This window comes from Agelaius phoeniceus, chromosome 1, assembly GCF_051311805.1.
Source record: "Agelaius phoeniceus isolate bAgePho1 chromosome 1, bAgePho1.hap1, whole genome shotgun sequence".
NCBI lineage: Eukaryota > Metazoa > Chordata > Aves > Passeriformes > Icteridae > Agelaius > Agelaius phoeniceus.
This window is the reverse complement of record NC_135265.1, coordinates 2,672,300-2,695,386: the sequence shown is the minus strand read 5'-3', so window position 1 is coordinate 2,695,386 and position 23,087 is coordinate 2,672,300. Positions and strand designations below refer to the sequence as shown.

Here is a 23,087-nt window from a genome sequence, read left to right as displayed (position 1 = left end):
CTACCCAGGCTCATCCAATCTCCCAGATATGAAGGGCTTCCCTGTCTGTCCTGAACAGATCTCCAGTGGCTGTGCTGGGAGCTGAGACTCCCATCTCACATGGACACACCTGCTTGGTTGGATGTGCCTGAGTCTGAAGGTGTCTGGGACACATTCACACTCCTCTGCATGTTGCCCAGTCCCTTTTGAGATGCTCCAGGTTGTCTGGGACATCCACAGAATACCCTAAAGCATCTCAAAAGGCACCAAGAACTCATCTAGAGACAATAATGTCACGCCTTAAATATCTGTCTCCAGAAACTCTAATCTGAGCAACTCAAAACCATTTGGGATGCAGGAACACACGGGGCAATGCCAAACAGGAAAATAACCAATTCCTTGTGGATTGTTATCATAGCTTGTAAAAGAAAATTAATTCCAGTCCCAGCTGTGGAGATGGCCCTGGATGTCCATACCAGACCTGATTTAACACCCCAGAAATGCACACTTTGTACCTTCAAGACATAGGCTGGCAACAGATTTGACTTCTGGAGAAGCCATGCATGTGTAGCTGTCCTGATCCTCAGGTTTAAATCCACGGATAATGAGTATCTGCTTTGTTCCATCAGAGAGGATCTCATATCTCCCTCCAGCTTTTATCTGCTCTTTACCCTTGAACCAAGTCACTTTCTCCTCAGTTTTACTTGATAATGTGCACTCCAGGCGAGCCACCCCCCCTTCCGAGACAGATCCTCCCACCAAGGGGTGGGTGATGGTAACTGGAGGCTCTGCAATTACAGAAATAAAGTGAATTAACACAAAGAACAATCATCTGGCTTTAAGGCACTCCACTCCATAAAATATCCAAGCAACCCATCCATCATTTACAGATTTTTCAGCTGTTGTAGAAAACTAAAGGGGAAAAAAAGTAATGAAAGACTGGTAGCATCCAAAGTGTGCACTTCCAAAGATAATATCAAAACAACTTTCCAAGCTCTCCCAGTGCTTAAATCAGCTTCATCTAAACATATACATGCAGAAGTGGTTGCATTTTCCACATTCCTGTGTTTGTTTGCTGGTCTTCATTTACCCATCATCAGTATAAAAGAAGTTCTACAGATTTCTAGATCTTAAATGTTTCAAAGTGAAGAAGTTGGATACAAGACATAGAAGAAACAATAAATAGAATGAAAAGAGATTATTCAAAGCAGCATTCATCTCTGCCTTGAAATAAAAAGAAAAATATAGATATATATTTATGCTATCTTAGGAAGAGTAAAAATTATCAAAAAGCATAAATATTTAAAAACCAAAAATTCTCTGCATTTTCTTTACTTTGGAAGGAGGTCTACCAATGGAATGCTGTTTGTAGAACCATGATACCTCAAATAAAAACACATTAAACTCAGAGATGCTGATTAGGATGTAAAAGACAGTTCTGGGTTCCCAAAAGCAGCACATCCCTCAAGGTTACCTTCCTCTCTGTGCATTTCACCAGGGTGAGAGGATTGCTGCCCAAAATGTCTTAGGTTTGTTGTTGACAAAGTCAGCATGTGCAGAGTCACCAGCACTGGCAGCAGTTATTGTTACAAAAAAATGTCATCGTGTACCTGAACCTTAAGCAAAAGAGTATTTTTTATCATTATACTCATTTTGAAGAACTTAGATGAGTGATACCAGAGAAAGAGTTACAAGAAAAGAAAGACTGAGAGAGACTCCCCATTTCACTGAAGCTTCCAAAGTTTCACCATCAGGCAGCAAAGGAACTTTGTCCCCCAGCATTTCTTTGGGGGAATTCTTGAAAAAGATGCATAAAAAACAAAAAACCAAAAAAACCCAAACAAACAAAAAAAAGGAGAAAGATGGGTGAAGAAGACAACATTGCCCACTCATGGTCTTGGTTACCCCAAACACATTCCAGCATGCCCTTTTTCACTCATTCTGTCCTAACTCCACCAGAAAAGACACTCATGGCCAATACATGGGGGCAGTACAAGAAACCCACGGTGAGGGGCCAGCACGTGGATGATGCAGTGCAGGCTGCAAGACAGCTGGATGCAGTTTGGAGGACATCAAAGAACAGTGCTAAAAACGCAGCTGGGTTTTGTTCACAGCAGCCCAGAACGACTTTTTTATCCCAAGCTCGTCCTCCTCTATTGTGTTGGCAGCCAAGCACTGAAAGATACTGCACTGGGAGATGCCTGGAATGGGTGAAGCAGGCATGCCATGCAAAATGTAGGGCCTGCAGGAGCTTGCAGCCCTCCCTGGAGCCTGTGTCCATCCTCACCTAACCGCACCGTCTGGGGGAAGTGCAGCGCCTCGCTGGCCCCCGCTCTGTTCACGGCCGACACTCGGAATCTGTAGGGCTCCCCCGGGCTGAGGCCATCCACTGTGAGCTCCGTGTTTGGGATGAGGCCCTCGCTGCAGGACTGCCAGCCAACTCCTGGGATTTTCCTCTCCACCTTGTAGCCCAGGATGTCCTGGCTGCCGTCACCCAGCGGCTTGTGCCAGGACAGGGTGACGGAGTGGCTGCTCTGACTCAGGACTTCTGGCGCTTCGGGTGGCTCGGGGAGGGCTGGGGGCACAACAGAGGTGCTGTGATGTATGATGTGAGCAGGGACACTCCATCCTAAAGCACCCAAGAGTGTAGGAATGTGCCCCTTGTTGACGGAGTGACAAAACTGTCCTTTGTCCCCTTAAAAAGGAAGGAAGCCCAGAAGTTTCTTTCCTTGATTAGGTGAAAAAGGCATCTCATAGGACCTGGGGGGCTTCACCTCAGATTTAAGGATAGCTAATTGGAAGCCAAAAAGTCCCACCTGAGCATATTACTAGAAAAAGAAGAGAACAAAGAAACTAATTGCTTTTGTGAGGTATTTTACCAGGAGCAAGAACCTCTTGCACCTGGATCAGTTTTTCTCTGTAAAGAGTTTGTTATTTTGCTTTTTATTAAAACCTTTTTGTTTCCAACACTGCAACAGAAGCCATCCTGTTGATTTTATGCCTTCTAAGGTAGCTGAGCTATCTTGGATGTGAAATAGACCTCCAAGAGCTTATGAGACTGGGCTCGAAGAGGCTCCTATTTCACAAGAGCCTTCTGCAAGCCATGAGGGCGGAAGCGCAATAGACTGAGTATTTCTGTTGTAAAGTTGAGTGTAAAGTCACCATAAAGTCACAACCATGAGCACCTGTGCACCACTGATTTATCCTTGTCTGCCCTATGCTGCCAATGACAAACATTCATTTTCCAACTCTCATCTCAAATAATTAACCTCTTGTGTATGTATAATCAACCTCTTTGTCCCACCAAGCTTAGAATAAAGATAACCCTACACAGTCCATATTAGCAAGGAATTTAACTGAAAATTTCAAGCACATGAAATGAGCCTTGATTGTGTTTATTTTAGGTCTGGCCTTAATTGAAATGAAGTTATTATGGGACTAAAGAATAACACAAATATTTTAATAATGAGTCACTCCACTTCTGTGTGATTGCAGTATGTGTCACAGCATCAGGAAATAACAAATAAATATGTGATGGGAATGATCTGGTGTCCTGCTGTCCATGATCAGAGAATGGTTTGGGTTGGGACTTTGAAGATCATCTAATCCCAATCCCCTACACTCAGTACACTGGAAAATCTTCCTTGCTTACATTACACTTTGGCCTAAAAGACAGAAATAATTCTTTCTGTCTTGAGCTCAAGACATTTATGATGTAAATGATCTGCCATGATATAGCAATCCAAAGAATGAAAGGCAAATATGGTCAACAGCCAGTTCTTTAAATCTGGACACCACAAGAACAACGTAAAGTCTTTTCTCTGTTATCAGCCAAACTTCATAGAGAAAAATCTGTCAACAGGAAGAGTACTGTATTTTTATTTTGAAGTTCATTAAATGCAAGTACCCAAAATTAGAAAAAGCTGATTTAAACCCATCAAACTTTTTTTTTTTTTTAATTGTGATGGAAATGACCGGAATGTGTAACAGAGATCCCTTAAGTCTCAGAAATCATTAGACTGAGATTGCCTGTAGCCATTTAAAGTATAGATGGTCCATCAGTGACTCTTTAACATCTCAGCTACAGTTAAAATACATTTAATTATCTCGTAACCATCACTGGGATGGTGCTGTATGACCACTGCTGGGTCACCCACTGGTCCCATTGTGGGAAGGAGCCAGATCCTGGTTGCTGAAATGGACACTGATGGCATCATTCAACCTGCTCCATGAGGGAATTAGGGAATTATCATCTTCCCTACTTAGCTATTCACTCTGGGTCTCTGGAGCAGGAGGTGTGTGCTCCCTGGGTGTCCCCCACTTGAGGGTTTTAATATGCTACTCATTAATCTGGAAAACTGTTTGCCCTGCACCCTGATTAGTGGATTTCAAAGATTCCTCTGCTGTACTGGATAATTTTTCCACATGGACTCTAGCTCAGCTCCCTCCCTTGTCCACGTTTGCCAAGAGTGAAGTTGAGCCCTGAGAATACTGATTTTTTGTTAGAGTTTATGTTACATTTTACAAAAGACTGCAGCTAAAGAAACTTGGGGAGCGTCTCTACCATCACTAGCCTGATGTATTTTTCTTCTGATGAGGTGGATCTGGTCAAAGAACAAGTTGCCAGTAGTATCTTCTCAGCCTAAGAACGCCATTTTGGTACATGTGAGGCAAAGTGGAAAGAATCAACACAAAGATTGGGAAATTCGATGCTGTAGCTCAATACCAAAGTGTGGGATTTTGAGTGCCCCTGGCCTGGAACAGCACACACTTACCAATCACAGAAAGCTTGGCTGATGAAATGGCTTCCCTGGAAGCAAAGGTCACCTCTCCAGAATGATGCAGTTGGGCTTTTTTCAGGATGAGTTTGTATTTGTTTCCGTCTGCTTGTACCTCCCAGTCCTCCCCCGCCTGGATCTCCATGTCATTGCTGTACCAGGCCACTTCATTCACTGGCACAGCTTCACTCAGGACACAGCTAAATGTTGCTTTTTCCCCCAGAGACACTTCCACATCCGTGAGGGGCTGCAGGAGCTGCAGGCGCCACCCTGTAGATTAAAATCGGCGGTCAAGCCCTCAGTTACAGAAACAATCGGGAGATTTTGTAAATATTTGTGCTGAAACTCTGAAGAGTCAGGCCTTGGAGAGCAAGGAGATCATTAAAAGGTTTATGTACATTGCCAGAACAGAAGGTTTGGAATTACAGAATGGTTTACTTTGGACTTTAAAGCTCATCTTGTTGCATCCCCTGCCTTGGGGACACCTTCCACCAGATCAGGTTGCTCCAAACCCCATCTAATCCATAAGTAGGGACTGATCTCTGCTTTTGTACTCTTATTTTCATGTACAGAAAGGGTTTCTGGTCCCCACTGGAGTCTCCTGTAATAGCATAAAGTAAAAGGAGACAGAGATAATGTTGTTGCTGATAAAACCCTCCTCTCTGAAGCCCTGAAGTGCCTATAAACACAACCAAACTCATCAGAATCCTGACAGCTCTGAAACAGTAATTTGCTGCTAATTCAGTGCCAGTTGGTCCTGTTTATAAACCATCTCACATCCTACAGAGCAAGAAAACAAGGAAATTGTTAACCATCAGCCATTTAGGGGAAAACAAAATGCTTTGGGATGACCTTATTTTTTACATGAAGGGAGCCAACAAGAAAGATGGAGAGGGACGTTTTGCAAGAGCATGGAGTGACAGGACAAGGAGCAATGGATTCAGATGGACAGAGAATAGGTTTACATGAGTTATTAGGAAGAATTTCTTGGCTGTGAGGGTGATGATGCCCTGGCACAGGGTGCCCAGAGCAGCTGTGGCTGTCCCTGGATCCCTGGAAGTGTCCAAGGCCAGGTTGGACAGGGCTGGGAGCAACCTGGGATACTGGAAGGTGTCCCTGCCCATGGCAGGGGTGGCACTGAGTGATCTTTAAGATCTCCTCCAACCCAATCCATTCTGTGATTCTGTGGGTTAGTGGTGGGTTTGATGATCCTGGAGCTCTTTCCCAACCTGAGTGATTGTATTGTTATTTATTGTGTGGGAAGAACATTTAGGTAAGAGAAACAACAAATGCAACATTTCTTTGCTGCTACTCATCCTATTTCCCTGGTTTCCTTCCCCTTTCCAAGCAGAAATTGAAGATTTCCCCTGCCCAAGCACCTGAGTTACCTTTGACTGTGAGGAAGGCTGAGGTCACTGCATCGCTGCACATGAAAGTCACCCTGCAGCTGTCCTGGGGAGTTAAATTCTTCAGCAGCAGGATATGCCTGAGTCCATTTTCAAAGTAAACCATCTCAGTGTTTTCTGTGGTTTTGGCAGGTTCATCATCAATCAGCCAGTTGTAATTGTAGGTCTCAGGCTTGGAGAGGTAACACTCGAACAGGGCTTCCCCTCCTTCCACAGCCTCCACGTTCTCCAGGCCCTGGACAATGCTGTTCTTGGCTAGAAAAGAAGGACAATGAACAGTATTAATTATTTGGCTCTGTATCTCTGAATATCAGCAAGCCTCGGAGCACTGGATGATTCCCACTGCTGCAAAGCTGATGGAAAAACGTGGATGTGATAAACTGTGCTTGTAGGTTTAATTGTTGATGGCAATCTGTCCTCTAATAAAATATTACAATAAAAAGATTTAAAGACCGTTTAAAAGTAATGATAAACCTCTAGAACCTCCAGCACTTCATCCAGGTTTCCCCCCAAAACCTGGTTTTTATATAAATAAAGAAAAAAATGGTCATATTTGTATGAATCAGGCCAATAGTCAATAGGAAGGCATAGCTCAGGAAGATAAAGTGCAATCAAATTTCTTTTTTCTTATGACAGTTTCCCAAAGATCTCCCAGATAACACAATTGTCATCATGACAGGGGAGAAGTGAATCCACTGACAGCTCATGATAAAATCTCGTTACTTTTCTTGCAAAGCAAATGTAAGAGAATATCATGGCTGGCAAAGCTATAGTGACAATTATCCAAGATAATTCTGCCTCTAGGAAACACACAAAGTCAAAATCTCTATCAAGATTACTTTGAATGGTAAATTTCTGAATCATTATAAAAGCTGTGTGCCATTTAGGTTTATTTTCCCATGCTCTGTGGTGAGTTATGGGGTCAGAAACATGCACAAAGCTCCACACTCCAGCCATTCATCAGCTGTCACCTGGACAGAAACAATCAGCTGTGTGCCAAATTAAATTTGGGCTGGTGCATGTGGGTATAATTCATGTTGCTACAGGGACAAATGACATGCACAAGGGTTGAGTAAATACAGTTTGCACAAACGCCATAAAATGGTCAGCATGATTTGTGTTAGAAACCAAGACCCCAAGACATCCCTGTTTAGATCTCTACAGGTCATTTGGAACTGTGCCCAGAAAAAAAAAACTAAAATTAGTAAAAATAATTAAAATGTTAAAAGGCATCCAAATGGAGGCATTTATTTAATGGTAAAAACAAACAAACATACCCAAAAAGCACAAGACACCAGATATTTATTAACTTATTATTAATTACAAGATGTTGGGTGTGGACTCTCCATCCCAGGAGGTGTCCAAGGCCAGGTTGGATGGGGCTTGGAGCAATCTGGGACAGTGGAAGGTGTCCCTTCCCATGGCAGGGGGTTTGGAACTACGTGACCTTTAAGGTCTTTTCCAACCCAAAGTATTCTGGGCTTCTATAATACTAAAAATATTCTGAATTTTATGAGAGTTATACTTATGGAGAACATAAGGGGGTTGCAGACTATTCTTGGAGAAGGTGTAATTTTTGTTAGAACAACCCAAATTGTTTATCTGTGTACTTTGGAAACACTGGTTTCCATAATTATGGAAAGCAGCCAATTGCTAACCCTACCTCCTCTGGGATACTTTTAGATTATGTTCATTAAAATCTTTTTAAATCCCTACAATGGAAAGTGCTTATCAAAGTAGAAAACATTATAATAAATAACACCCTGTTCTTCTGCACTAACAACCAACTGCAGTTATGCAAGAAGGCAAAATAGCCACAAATATTGAGAAATCAGAACCTGCTGTTGCTGATCACTCCAATTAACTTGGTAACCAAACCCAGGAATTCCATATGGAGCAGGAAAAAAAGAAGAAATTTCCATGTAAAATCCTAACTTTTTGTTAATTTTGTATATATTGTTCCTCAGGGTCTCTAGAAATATGAGTGCTGAGTGAGGAGGTAACTCCTGAGGGATCACTGTTTGAAAGAGGTAAATTACCAACCTCCTTTACCCAGCAAAATAAAATGGAATTCCATGCTGTCCATCACTTACTGGTTTTATGTAAAAAGTGCTGTAAAAGGTGCTCTTTAACAGCAAAACAATATTTGTATTATTCCTTTGGGCCAACAATACACCTGTGGTTTTACAGTTCAGCAGGACACATCCCATTCCAGCTCACTGCAGAAGAGGTGGGCTGGCTAAGTGGTGTAATGAGTGAGTGTTAATTAGAAATCAGATAACCCTGCAGTTTCACATTCGATTCCCATTATCCCCCAACTGTTTTTGTCCTCATTTTCAGTGCTGGAGCGAACACCAAGAGCAGGTATCTGACGTGTCTCTCATTGCAAAAGCCTTGCCATGTCTTTTCTACCTCGTTTATTTGGAACCCATGGTAGTCTTCCTCTCTGGCTGGAAGACCTCACCTTGAACATCAAGTGTAGCCATCACTTTAATGCCTTCAGCTTCACAAGAATAGATGCCAGTGTCTTCTGGGACCGTGGGGTTAATTTTTAGCATGCTCACATTCCAGTCCTGATCGATAATCACTCGCTGCCCATCTGCATGTATTTCCTGATCATTTTTCTTCCAGATGGCGTGCACTGGCCTAGAATATTGGCATATGAACTCTGCCGGGCCATCTTCATCAACAGTTATGTCCTGCATGGGACTGACCACTTCAATGGTGGGATCTGTTAACCAACACGTCAGGAAGGACATGCATTAGTGGATCCCCGTGGAAATCACCCCTTGGAGGGTTTTTTGCCAAGCACAGAGCCCTTGGGGAGCAAGCAGAGTGGCAGTGCAAGCAGGGGGATTAGCAGTTTAGTCTGTGCCTGTGGCAGCATCAAGCAGGATGGAAGCCAGACTGGTGCATTAGAATGTGACCATGACATTGGGAGATGGGCCACCAGGAACTGAGGCTTGTGCTGGAACAGTCCTGAGTTTGGGCTGCTTCTCCAATTTAGTGCTTCTCCCAGTGTTTCTGAGATCTTCCAGGCTGGGAAGCACTGGATGGGAAACACTTCTGCTTCCCAAATGTGGAGCAGAAGTGTGATGCAGAGGACTGCAGGGAGTGGTTCCCTGCAACTCTCAACCTCACAGAGCAATGGGAAAATACCAAAAACCCTACTGGAAACTCCTTGTGTGACTAAAATAAAACCACTCGTCAGAAAGAAACACAGTCCCCAAATGCAGACACTCATTCCTGTCCTGGGGTGGTCTTGGCTGAAATCATGTGAGGAGCAAATATCCAGGACAACTGTGACAAAAAAGGGCACTCCACAGGAGCAGATGAATATTGTTTTGATTATTTGTGTGTTTCCCTGCAGCAGACACATTATTTGGAGAAAAACAGCGGGATTTCCTTTCCAGTATTTAATCTAGAGACCACTGAGGGATCATAAATCACTGACATCTCAGACAGAGAGCCCATAAAATGCTGAGAGCAGCTGGATATGCAGCTCCTCTGAAGGTGTTGAGATCCATAAAGTTGCTTTTAAGCACTTTTAAAACCCAAGTTCTGCTCCTTGCGAGGCAGCTGCAAGGCACAGTAGATATATCTGACCTAAAATACTGTGAGTTCCCAAAGCAGCCAAGGGGCCCTCCTGAGATGTCAGACTGGATCATCCATCTACAATGCAATATGCAGGGCAAAAGGAAAAATCTCAATGCAGTCTGAAAATGGAAGTCTCTCTGAAACATCATTCTTAGCAGAATTATGTCAGCTTAAAATAAAAATATAGGGCTGCAAAGGAACATAAAAAGATGAGTCAGAGAAAGCTGAGATATCAGGAGCTCTGCTGATCCTTGAGGAACCCTTCCAGCTCAGGACATCCTGTGATTCTGTGATGTCCTTATTCTTCAAATAGTTGCTCTGCTCACAAGCCAGCTGGGACAACCCAACAGGATCTCTGTGTGGGACGCTCCTCTTGGAACTGCTGCAGCAGGCTGAGGCTTTGGGGTACTCCTGGCAGACCTTGGGGAGCAAAGAGAGCTTTGCAAACACCACTTGGAGACTTGCTGCAGGGCTTGATCCCACTCACTGAGGTTCCCTCTGCCACGTGTGTTTATGGAGAGGAGGCCTCTGTGGAAGATCTTGGAGATGTCTGGTGACTGAAGGAACGAGCAGCTGATCCCCTTCCATAAGATGTAGAAATGTGTTTCTCACAGCAAATATCACCTGTGGTACTGGAGAAGGTCTCCTGGTTCCACTGTCCCCTCGCTGTTGGCTGTTATTGTCATATTTTATGAAAAATCCTTTTGCTAAGATTTTTCTCCTGAGAAGCCTCAGAAACGAAATGAAAACAATAATTATCTGATTGCTAGGAATGTGGTTTAGAAGTTGCTTACCAACAGGTGCATCTTTGATTGGTTCCATGTGAATTGCTTTTAATTAATGACCAATCCCAGTCCAGCTGTGTCAGGACTCTGGTCAGTCAGAGGTTTTTATTATCATTCCTTTCTAGCCTTCTGATGTCTCCTTTCTCTTTCTTTAGTGTAGTTTTAGTATAGCATTCTTTTAATATAGTACATATCATAATATAACAAATCAACCTTCTGAAAACTCGGGAATCAATTCTCACCTCTCACCTCGTCCTGGAGACCCTCAACAACACTGCAACAATTAATAACCACAGTTATTAATTATTAATAACCACAGTTGGCCAGGGCAAGGACTTTGGTGGCCCCGTTCACCTGTGCAGCTCTTTGGGACTGAGGAGCCAACATGTGCCCTGGAACCTGCAATTCTCACCTGCCCAGAGGAGCTAGGAAACAGCAGCAGCTCCTTCACCCTTCTCCATCCTTCCCCCACCACCTGGGAGCCATCACTCCAGGTCATGGGATGAATGCAGTTGTAGGGCAGTGATGCTGTGGAGGCCCAGTATGGAAGGCTGAGATCTCACTTGTTACAGAATAAATTAAATTACCAACGTGCCTTAAACCAGGAGGATGAGGCACAAGGAACAAAGTCAGCTCGCTCCTTGATGGAGAGCAAGCCATGGATGGCTTGATAGACTGAAATATATTTCAAACAAAGATTTGTGCTTAATTTTGTGGACAAAATAAAGTGCACAAAATTGTCAATACAAGGACGGTTGGAATTTTAAAAGTGTTTCACTTTTCTATGAAATCAAGTGTTACTAACCACAGTGTAACTGGAGTTATCCCAACCCAGTTATAAAATAGTGCCAGTGTGATTCAGGTTTGCAATTCAGGAATCTTGGCTTCATGGAAGCACAACATATCCACGTACACATGTGTACCTCCAGGAGCTGTGGGGTTGGACTGGATGATCTCCAGATATTTCTTCCAAAATCAGGGATGCCGTGATTCCATGAAATAGAAATATCTCAGGAGCCCATTAATTCACTGAGCAGAATACCTAACAATGCATTTCTTTTTAATTTATGTTTTAGGCCCACTGGATTTTTTTTTTTTTTTGCCTGGAGATCTCAGAACCAGGTTCTGTCTCTGAAAATAGATGCAAACTGACACAGAACTTGTGGGGTCTGTGCCCTCTGTTGTCACTGCATCATTCTATTTCATGAAGAAGTGATTTCACATTTTATCTTTGCAGAGAACCAAATTTCCTGAATGTACAAGGGACACATGATGCAGAGAAGGAGACATCAACCACTGACTACAATTCCATATTGTGGATCATTCCTGTTATGGCCCAGTTATAGCACAGGAGTAGATTTGCATCAAGATATTTTAACCCTTTATATCTCTATATATCCATTTTCCAAGCAGGGAATAAGCCTTAACTTTGACTGAAAAAAAAAAACCAGATCTTCCCCACAGCTATAAATGGCCTGGGTGGGAAGGAGCTTGCTTTATCAAGTCTGGAGCTCAGTGTTATTTGCAGCTTTTGGCTACCCTTACCAAATGGGAAAAATATTTATTCAACAGACCAGAAAGCTTTGCCAGTGCAGGAATGAGCTTTCAGAAACAAGGCACATTTTGTCTCTGTGTTACTGGAATGTCACACACCCACTGGCTTCCAGGAACAGCCCAAAACCTGTCCTGTGAACATGCTGAGCTCAGCACCAGTAGCCCAGCTGTGGAGCAGCACAGTGGGAAATCTGGGAATTACCACCCCTGCAAGATTTTCTGGTATTTTGGAAAAAAAAAGCTGAAGTGGGGGTATAAACATCTGTGGTAGCACCTGAATTTATGTTCATCTCTTCTTTGATGTCAGGTGAAAGCAGCAGCCCTGACCCTGCAACCCTCCCTCACCTATAAAATCCAAAAACACCAGAAGGTGCGGGGGAAAAAAAACTAAATCAGTGTGGATGTACCCAGAAAAATACTGGGGTGAGAGTGGGTGACTTGCAGAGTGGGAGGGTTGCAGGGCACGTGAAGGATTTAGTAAGGGTAGCCTGGAAGGCAGAAGCACCAGCACATGGAGCAAGTCCAGAGGTGGCCACGTGTTTCTTGCTCACAGGGCAATACCTTTGACTAATAATTTAGCTGAGGATATAAGGGAGCCAGCTCTGAAGGTGACAGTGCCCGAGTCGTGGCACGCCACGTCGTTTAGGGTTAGAGTGTGGATCCTGCCGTCCTGCTGAGAGATCTCAGTCACCAGGTTGTTGTGCAGGGGGGTCCCGTCCAGCCACCACTGCACGTTCCTCGCGCCCGGCGGCGAGAGCTCGCAGGTGAACGTGGCTGACTCGCCCACAAAGACGTCTGTGCTCCTCAAACCAGACACTATCACTGCTGCTTCTTCTGCGCGACAGAGCAAGAGAAGGTGCCAAAGGAAAAATAAAAACAAACGCCCACAAGCGGCTCCCTGCAGAGATAACCCAAGCCCAAGCACAGCTCCAGCAGAGTTAAATGTGTAGGGCTTTTCCAAGGGGAAAAAAAGAACTAAAATTGCCTTGAAGAGGGTTAGAAACCACCTTCCATTCCTCCATCTGCTTGTAGAAGAGTTACACTTGTAGGGCTTTTCCAAGGGGAAAAAAAGAACTAAAATTGCCTTGAAGAGGGTAAGAAACCACCTTCCATCCCTCCAGCTACTTGTAGGAAAGTTACACTTGTAGGGCTTTTCCAAGGGGAAAAAAAGAACTAAAATTGTCTTGAAGACAAGAATACAAAAACAAACGCGCATGAGCCGCTCCCTGCAGAGCTAACCCAAGCCCAAGCGCAGCTCCAGCAGAATTAAACATGTAGGGCTTTTCCAAGGGGAAAAAAGAAAAATAAAATTGTCTTGAAGAGGGTTAGAAACCACCTTCCATCCCTCCAGCTGCTTGTAGGAGAGTTAAACTTGTAGGGCTTTTCCAAGGAAAAAAAAAGAACTAAAATTGTCTTGAAGACAAGAAAACAAAAACAAATGTGCACGCCTCACTCCCTGCAGAGCTAACCCAAGCCCAAGCGCAGCTCCAGCAGAATTAAACTTGTAGGGCTTTTCCAAGGGGAAAAAAAGAACTAAAATTGCCTTGAAGAGGGTTAGAAACCACCTTCCATCCCTCCAGGTACTTGTAGGAGAGTTAAACTTGAAGGGCTTTTCCAAGGGGAAGAACTAAAATTGCCTTGAAGACAAAAATACAAAAACAAACGCGCACACCTCACTCCCTGCAGAACTAACCCAAGCCCAAGTGCAGCTCCAGCAGAGTTAAATGTGTAGGGCTTTTCCAAGGGAAAAAAAGAACTAAAATTGTCTTGAAGAGGGTTAGAAACCACCTTCCACTCCTCCAGCTGCTTGTAGGAGCAGGGTGTGTGTCTGCAAATATCATTTCACTGGGAGGAAACTCCACTCCTTGCCCTGGCTCTCCTGCGTGTTGCAACCATCTGCAGAAATTGTATGAGGCAGGGAGGTACTTAAAGATTTAAATGCTCACTTGGGTGCTTTAAAGGAGTAATAAGATTATCAACAATGATAGAAGCTGCAATCAGTAAGAATTCCAGTATTTTTACAACCACTGCTCCAAGTTTTTCAGCAGTACCACCATCTGTTCTGAAACACAGTATGGTTAGTACTTTAAACTAGCTTAACTTAAAAAGATGGGTCAAACCTCAGCCTGGAGGTGAGTGTTTATACCTTTGCTGGAATCAGGAAAGAAATGAATGGACTTTCTGCTGTTTGGCCAGTTACTGTCAAAGATTTTGGAGCAAGAAGTCCAGAATTTTAGAGCAAGAAAAACAGAGCATTTCCACCATGTTCCACCACCTTACCTTGCACGTACACAGACCCTGTGGTGATCTCGTATCCAGTGCTGCAGGTATAATCCCCACAGTCATCAGCTTCTACACCATGGATGATCAGCTCAGCCACTCTGCCCTTCAGCTTCAGCTCGTACTTGTCACTGGGCTGAATGACCACCCCTCCTTTCCTCCACTCAACAGGAGCATCAGGCTTGGAGATCTCACAGTGCAAAACTGCCGTTCCCCCTTCTTCAGCCTCTACGTTTTTCAGCTCTTTGTTAAACAGCACTGGCAGTACTGTGGTGGAGAAGCAACTGCATCAGTGACAGCGCTCAGAGGTGAGAAACCTGCTTGTGACTTCTGCAGCTGGGCTGCTCCTCTCCTTCTGGACCACAGGTTTGCCTGCTGGCCACTCGTGGAATCAACTGCTGATGCTGCAAAGGTGTCCAATGCCGCTCTGGCCCTCTAAAGGTCTTCACATGCCATACTCACCATTCTCAGTGGAAGCACACACAGCACAACACCACTAATCAACAGCCCTTTAGGTTGGAAAAGACCTCTAAGATCAAGTCCAGCCATTAACCCAGCACAGCCAAATCAGTGGAAGCACATAGAGCACAACACCACCAATCACAACACAGAGTCAGAACCCTTTAGGTCGGAAAAGACCTTTAAGATCAAGTCCAGCCATTAACCCAGCACAGCCAAATCCACCACTAAACCTCATCCCCAAGTGTCACATCTACACATCTTTTAAATATCTCCAGGGATGGTGACTCCACTGCTTCTCTGGGCAGTCTGTGACAATGCTTGGCCACCCTTCCAGGGAAGAATTATTTCTTAATACCAAATCTAAACCCACCCTGGTGCAACTTGAGGCCATTTCCTCTCATCCTATTGCTTGTCACTTGTGAAGTAGACCAGTCTTTACCTCACCACAACCTCCTGTTGGTAGTTGCAGAGATTGATAACATCTCCCCCAAGCCTCCTTTTCTCCAGGTTAAAAAACCCCAGTTCCCTCAGCTGGCTCATGAGATTTTGGGTGTTTAACCTCTGAAACCACATGCTCTGAGCAGGAGTTTGTTATGGTGACTAAACCCACAATCTAAAAGTGTGATCTAATCCAAAAGACATGGAATTCTTAGCACAAAATGAATAAAACTGTAAAATCCCAAACCATAGAGTTCTTAGTACAAAATGAATAAAACTGTAAAATCCAAAAATACGGCCACTAAGAAAGGCAAAGAGTCGCAATTCAAGGGCTGCTCAGGCACCAAGACATACAATGGATCAATTTGAAATGGACTTGTCCTAAGTATGGTGAAATACTTCAGTTTGATTTCACAGAGTGTCAGTGATAACTCAGCAATAAAATTTCCATGTGGATGTGGCACTTGGGGACATGGTTTAGTGGTGGACTTGGCAGAGTTCTGTTAATGGTTGGACTCAGTGATCTCAGAGATCTTTTCCAAACTAAATCAGAGGATGGTTTGGGTGAGAAGGGGTCTTAAAGCTCCAGTTCCTGCCATGAGCAGGGAGCCTTCCCCTATATCAGGTCTCTCAGAGCCCCATCCAGCCTGGCCTGGAAGATTCCAGGATCCCCACTGTGAAGGACAGACAAACAAGCCTTGTCCTTTGACTTGTTGGTAGTTGCAGAGAGCAATAACATCTCTCCCAAGCCTCCTTTTCTCCAGGTTAAAAAACCTCCAGTTCCCTCAGCTGGCTCATGAGATTTTGGGTGTTTAACCTCTGAAACCACATGCTCTGAGCAGGAGTTTGTTATGGTGACTAAACCCACAATCTACAAGTGTGATCTAATCTAAAAGACATGGAATTCTTAGCATAAAACTGTAAAATCCCAAACCCATAGAGTTCTTAATATGAAATGAATAAAACTGTAAAATCCAAAACCATAGAGTTCTTAGTACGAAATGAATAAAACTGTAAAATCCAAACCAAAAGAATTCTTAATACAAAATGAGTAAAACTGTAAAATCCAAAACCATAGAGTTCTTAGTGCGAAATGAATAAAACTGTAAAATCCAAACCAAAAGAATTCTTAATACAAAATGAGTAAAACTGTAAAATCCAAAACCACAAACACTAAGAAAGGCAAAGAATCACAATTCATGGGCTGCTCAGGCACCAAGGCATAAAATGGTTAAAAAACCCCAATTCGGCACGTGAGATTTTGGATGTTTAACCTCTGAAACCACATGCTCTGAGCAGGAGTTTGTTACCGTGACCAAACCCACAATCTACAAGTGTGATCTAATCAAAAGGACACAGAATTAGCACAAAATGAGTAAAACCGTAAGGCAACCTACCTTTGACCTGCAGATAAGCCGTGGTCTGCTGATCCCCCGAGTCACAGGTGTATTCCCCAGCATCCTGAGCCTCAGCCTCGTAGATGAGGAGCTCAGCTCGTGTCCCCTCCTGGCGCATCTGGTACTTGTCCCCGGGCTGCAGCACCGTGTCCCCCTTGCGCCACTGCAGGCGCGCGTGGGGCCGCGTCAGCTCGCAGCGCAGCGCGGCCGTGCGCCCTTCCTCCACCTCCTCGTTCCTCAGCCACTGCTGGAACAGCACGGGCGCGCCTGGCCAGGGGGAAATAAAAACTGGGTGAGGCAAAAGTAGAAAATAGAAAAGAGAGGGGTGTTCTATTGTTAAGGTGTGGATAGAGGTAGTTATGAAGTTCGCGGACAATTCTGGTTGCGTTTCCCTAAGGAGAATGTCCAGGGTGCCAAACCTAGATAAAGGAGGAGGAGGAAAGGGATTTAATCAGCATAATAAAAATTAATCAGAATAATCTATGTGAGCTAAATGTCTCTCCCCATATCCCAGGCTTCTTTTCACAAAGAATTCAAAGTTCAGTAATTATTACTGAAGGCCATACAGCTTTCCATCCTATGAAATAAAACCATAGAAAGGGTAAAATCACTCAAAAAACATGCAAACATTAAAAAAATTTTCAAAATATAAAAAATATAAAATATACATATGTGTATATATATAATATATATAATATATAAATATATATTAGAATATATAGAATATATCAGAAAATTAGACCATATTGAAAATAATAGAATATGGACTATATAGAATATGCAGACTAGTATAATAGAATATAATATACAAAATAGAATTATATATATAAATATTATATAAAATATTATTAATATAGAGAATAATATATGTAGATTATATTAGAATATATACAGAATATATAAATCTGGGGTTACAATCCAAGGCTTCAGATATTGCAGCCAGAGATCAATTACAGAATAATTAAGGAAGACCTCGGGAAGACCTCATGGATGGAGATTCCTCCACTCCTCTGGATCTCAGTTCTAAAGTCTGACCACCCCTTCATGTTAAAAGTCTGGCTTTTTCTAATCTGAATTTCTCTCACTGCAGTTTGCACTTGTTGCCTGTCATCTCTTTACTTAACCCTCCAAGAAAGTTCTGTGCCTGTCTCTTCTGTAGAGAAGATCTCCACTAAGAAGCTGCAGAGAGCATCAAGGTCTCCCTTCCACTTTCTCTTCCCCAGTTATCAAACACAGCTGCCCTTGCCTCTGCTTACACTTAGATGGCAGGATGGCTTAAATTAGAAGGTACTTTCATCTTTTATCAAACCCTGCTAATGTCAGGGACACCTTCCACTATCCCAGGGTGCTCCAAACTCTGTCCAGCCTGGCCTTGGACACTTCCTGGGATCCAGGGGCAGTCACAGCTTCTCTGGGCAGCCTGTGCCAGGGCCTCACCATCCTCATTGTAAAAAAAAATTAAATTTTTCTTATACCTAATCTAAATCATCCCCCTTTTGGTTTAAAACCATCACCCCTTGTCCTATCACAACAGGGCTTGTCCATGTCCTTCATGTGCTCCAGCCCTCTGACAAACTTGGTGGATTCTGTTGCACTTGCTCCACTGATCAGTGCCTCCTTTGAAATAGAGAGCTCTAAAAATCGATGCTCCCTCCTCTCACCACTGCTGGGCACAGAGGAACCCCTACCTTTGACCTCCAGCCTGGCCGTGGTCTTGCCAGCAGCCGTGTGGCAGCTGTACTCCCCGGAGTCGGCGCGGTTCAGGTCGCGGATGAGCAGCGTGTGCACCGTCCCCTCCTGCTGGATGCTGCACTTGTGGCTGGGCTGGATCACAGACGAGCCCTTCTTCCACTCCACGGGGACATCAGGCTTGGACAGCTCGCAGGACAGGTGGGCAGTGCCACCCTCCTGCAGCTCCAGGTTGTGCAGCGCCTTCACAAAGGTGACCGGGGCAGCTGTGGGGAGAGGGGACCAGCGCTGCTGCAGCATCCTCACCCAGCATCACCCCCAGGGCAGAGCTGGGCGTCTGTGGTTACATTTGGAACCAGGTCGAAGAGGAACAAGCAACACAAGGCATTGGAGTGGGCCATCATTCAAAAATCCTTCTATATATCTTAAAAGAAAGGTTTTTCAGAGCTTTCAGACTTTTTTTTTTTGTAAATATGATCTGAAAGCATCATAAGTAGGAGATTAGTCCAGAGTATATTCGCGACACTCTTCAGCATTGATTGTGACATGTGATCAGCTGCGTAATTGGATGGTCTTCAAACGATGTTAATGTTAATTATTATATTAAATAACATCAAAGGATGTTAATATTAATTGTTATATCAAATAACATCAAAGGATGTTAATCTTCATTCCATGTACAATAAAAACAACTGGAACGACTGGCTCTCTAAATTGATGTACCTCTCTAAATTGCTAAATTAGATTAGCAGAATCTCCCAAAATTTCCAAGGCTCCCTAATCCCAAATACACCTCTCCAGAAGTCCAAGCAGTGCCTGCCAGCACCTGCTCAACCCCTCTTCCAGGGAGGCTGCTCACCTTCCACCTTCAGCTGCGCTGCCGACGAATGCTGCCCCACTTTGAAACTGATGGACCCGCAGTCCTCCAGGGTCACCTTCCTCAAGATCAAGCTGTGACGTGTCCCTTGCACTCTGATCTCGTTCATTTCGTTGGATTGCAGGGGAACATCCCCCAGGAACCACTGGGCATCCTGAGCTGTTTCCCGGGACAGCCTGCACTCGAACACCGCGTCTTCTCCTTCGTACGTGGCCACGTCCCTCAGCCCCTCCACGATGGTGGTGGCTGCTGCTTCTTCATGGAAAGGGCAACAGAGTTTGAGATCTGCTTTCAAGTGATGCTTCCTGGGTTAAACATGTCGTTAGGCTCTTTCTTGACAGCACTATGTTGTTGTTATTTGAGGCCCTAAATGATAAATCTGGGGGTGTTCAGCTTGGAAGAGAAGGATTATGAGGGCTTATAAAAAAAGAGGAAGAAGGAGTTTTTATAGAAGTAGATAGTGACAGATAAAAGGGGAATGGTTTCAAACTGAAAGAGGACAGGGTTAGCTTAGATGTTAGAAAGAAATTGTTCTCTGTGAGGATGGTGAGGCCCTGGAGCAAGTTGCCCAGAGAAAGCTGTGGCTGCCCCTGGATCCCTGGAAGTGTCCAAGGCCAGGCTGGAGCAATCTGGGGTAGTGGAAGGTGTCTCTGCCCATGGCAGGGGAGTTGGAGCTAAATTACCTTGAAGGTCCCTTCCAACCCAAACCATTCTGTGATTCTAAACTCATGAAAATATAGGTACACAGGCATGTAGCAACATATTACAGTGCTACAGATGCATGATTCATGTCTGCATGTGTATTAAAAGCTTGCAAGTTATACTGTGTTGCATGCACAATAAATATTAAATATGTGTATAATCATAACCTGTGTGCTATGAAAAAATCGTCAAAATATTCTCATAGGTGAAAATTAATTAGCATTAAACCACAGAAGCAGTGACCAAAGACCATTTCTAGAGGTAACTGACACAGTTCTTAGCCCTGTGAAAACTCTCTCATCTCTGAGATCCCCATTTCAGGACAAGATTTAGCTGCCAAATCAGTCAATCCTGTGCCCCTGCCGTGGTGCCAAGCTGTGCCCAGCCCTTCCCCATGCAGAGCCCCACCTTTCAGCTGCACTGCTGCCGTGGTTTGCTGGTCCCCTGTGTCACAGGTGTAGTCCCCAGCATCAGCTTGGCTCAGGTTGTGGATGGTGAGCTCAGCCACGGCCCCTTCCTGGCGCATCCTGTACTTGTCACCGGCTCGCAGCACTGTCCCTCCCTTCTTCCACTGCACAGGGCTGTTGGGTTTGGACACCTCACAGCTCAGAGTGACAGTGCCACCCTCCTCAGCTTGCTGATTCTGGAGTGGTTGTGTGAAGGTGACTGCAGAAGCTAAATCAAGAAAAATCAGAGGGGGAAAAATTCACATACCATTGCTGACTGCAGTGTTTGATGAAACCTCTGATACCATCCTAAATTTGGTTCAAACTCAATTCCAAAGTTAGTTTGAAAGCAAAACAAGGAGTGACAGAGGGTTCTGTGTGGGAAATTGATTTGTAGGGAATTCTCCAAGCCTGACAGAAGGTCCACACAGTATGTGCATCCATATGCAAACTTAGAGACAAGAAATGGTGACTTAGAAATGCCATGGAATAGGACAGATATTGTTGAGAAAGAAACGGAGCTAGAAAAAAAATGCAAAAGATGGCCTTGCAAATAAGACTGGATACTTTGGAGAAATAGAACAGTGTTGTAGTGAGACCCACAAGGGGTATTTTGAGATTATTGGCTTTTAGGTATTTTTAGCATGGTGTGGCTAAAGCTGATAGGCCAAGAAACACTTTATAATGTATTGTAATTAGGAAAAATTGGCTTCTGATTCTGATAGCATGAATTATAACATCTGTATTGTCTCACCCTTCTTATGAATCTGAAAATGGAACAAAAGTTTCAAAAATGCCTCTCAGTTGTCCCAGCTCTGGGTCAGGAAAAGGGAACTGTCCAACAGTGCTGGATTTCCAGGAGCTCTAAAGCATTCTGTACTCCTGAAGAATCACTGGATACTGCATACAGTGCTCTTACACTGAGCACCTCAAGGATTGTGCTCCTTCTTGCACAGCCATTGTCATGGATACAGAGTTTTGAGCATCTCAGTGCATGTATCTCCAAATGGGTACCAAAACCAGACCTCAACAGCCTACTCCTGGCATCCAAGTTCTTGTGTATTTGGGAGAGGGCATGGAGAAACATCTTTCTATAATATTCCTTATTTGAAAACTTGACCAGCAGAGAAAGGAACCCTGGCAGTCTCTGTGCTGATGGTGGATCAAGGTGGAGTTTTGATGGGTGGATTTATGAAGTGCCACATATAAAAACATGTAAAAGTTTAGCTCCTCAAGTCCAGTTACCTGGAAGAACCACAGTGTCTCCACACTTATTGGTGTATATATATAATATATAGGGATATATATATAATATATATATAATATATATATAATATATATGATATATAGGGATATATATGATATATATATATATATATTTTATTTTTTTTCAGCCAATTGGCCGAATTGCTATTTACAGTGTGACTGCACAGGCTTCCTCAGTTTCCTGGGTCTGGAATTTTTTTCAAGGAATGCTGGAGTGGCTGAGACCACACACAGAGACACAAATTGGCCATCAGAGGACCTGTTTACAGCACCAATATTCTGGTATCCTTGAGTTGTGGAGTCAGTGTGACTGCAGGCAGGTGCATGCCCTTCATGGGAGAGCCCTCAGGGATATCTCAAAAGGTGGGATTTAACAATATCCTGGCTCATCTTTGTTTTTCCTGATTGTGTGTCTCAGAAAAAGTCACCTTGATATTGTATTTGTATCAGATCAGATTTGAAAGAAACCAGATATATATTTTCACATTACATCTATTTTAAAGATCTTTGGCATTGGAAGCATTTAGGTGCCTTGCTCATTAGCTGGAGTTGTGTCCAAGTTTGAACAAATTCACCTGGATCACCATTTTTCCAGGCAGAACTGCAGCTCAAAGGATGATTAAGCATCAAAAATAGTCCTAGCTTAATTTTAGCTCCAGCCCTGGTTGTCTGAGTGACCAGAGAGAGGGCACAGGGTCTCAAAGTGTGGAAGTAATTCCCACACTTGGGTCCCTGCATTTTGCTTGCTTAAGACACAACAGAATTTCCAAAAGCAAAAGGACTCAGCTGCTTTTGACAGCGAGCACATCTGAAATCAAGGACAATAGAAAAAATCCTCTTGGCAGAGCCTAACTAAAGGAGTGGGGCAAGTTTCTTAAAAAAACCCCACACAAGCCACCTTTAACAGTCAAAGTGGCTGTTGTTTGTTCATTTGCGTAATCACAGGTGTATTTGCCAGAGCCTTCTGGTTTTATGTGATAAATCTTTCAAGTATGGGCTGATTTATCAGTCGTCATGGCTGATTTCATACTTGGAGCTTGGGGAGATCACCTGAGGGCCCTTTTCCCATTTCACCTCAGCACTGGGCTGGGAGAGCTGGCAGCAGAGGACAGCTGTGTCCTCCTCCTGCACTTCCCTGCTCTGCAGTTTCTCCTTAAAGACTGGAGGTGGCACTGAAATTACAAACAAAGCAAAGGATTTGTTTTCTTTGCTTTGTTTTCCAGGCACCTTTTTCTCGGTGTTAAAGCTACCGCTGAATGGTTGAGTATTAAAAAAAAGTCTGACTTCTGTTCTATATTATTTACTGAGGGGTTAAAAGAAGCTTCTAAGAGAGAAGGAGAAGGATTTTGGACAGAGACTTTAGCCAAAATGATGTAGAAAGAAAGGGAGAAAGAAAGGAGGAGGGGAGGGAAAAGAGAAGAGAGAGAAGAG

General features: G+C 43.8%; 1 protein-coding gene across 1 annotated transcript in view; it reads right to left on the bottom strand.

Annotated features, from left to right (window-relative positions):
• The window catches only part of OBSCN (obscurin, cytoskeletal calmodulin and titin-interacting RhoGEF), a 181,517-nt gene that overhangs the window by 69,101 nt on the left and 89,329 nt on the right, over nt 1–23,087 (bottom strand). The window contains exons 56-66 of the mRNA XM_077184731.1: nt 20,353–20,619; nt 19,225–19,494; nt 18,365–18,631; nt 16,677–16,943; nt 14,380–14,646; nt 12,661–12,933; nt 8,628–8,894; nt 6,146–6,418; nt 4,755–5,027; nt 2,267–2,554; nt 495–767 (exon numbers count right to left, since the gene is read on the bottom strand). Coding sequence (XP_077040846.1) covers nt 495–767; nt 2,267–2,554; nt 4,755–5,027; nt 6,146–6,418; nt 8,628–8,894; nt 12,661–12,933; nt 14,380–14,646; nt 16,677–16,943; nt 18,365–18,631; nt 19,225–19,494; nt 20,353–20,619 — 2,985 coding nt within the window. The remainder of the gene's footprint in view (nt 1–494; nt 768–2,266; nt 2,555–4,754; nt 5,028–6,145; nt 6,419–8,627; nt 8,895–12,660; nt 12,934–14,379; nt 14,647–16,676; nt 16,944–18,364; nt 18,632–19,224; nt 19,495–20,352; nt 20,620–23,087) is intronic.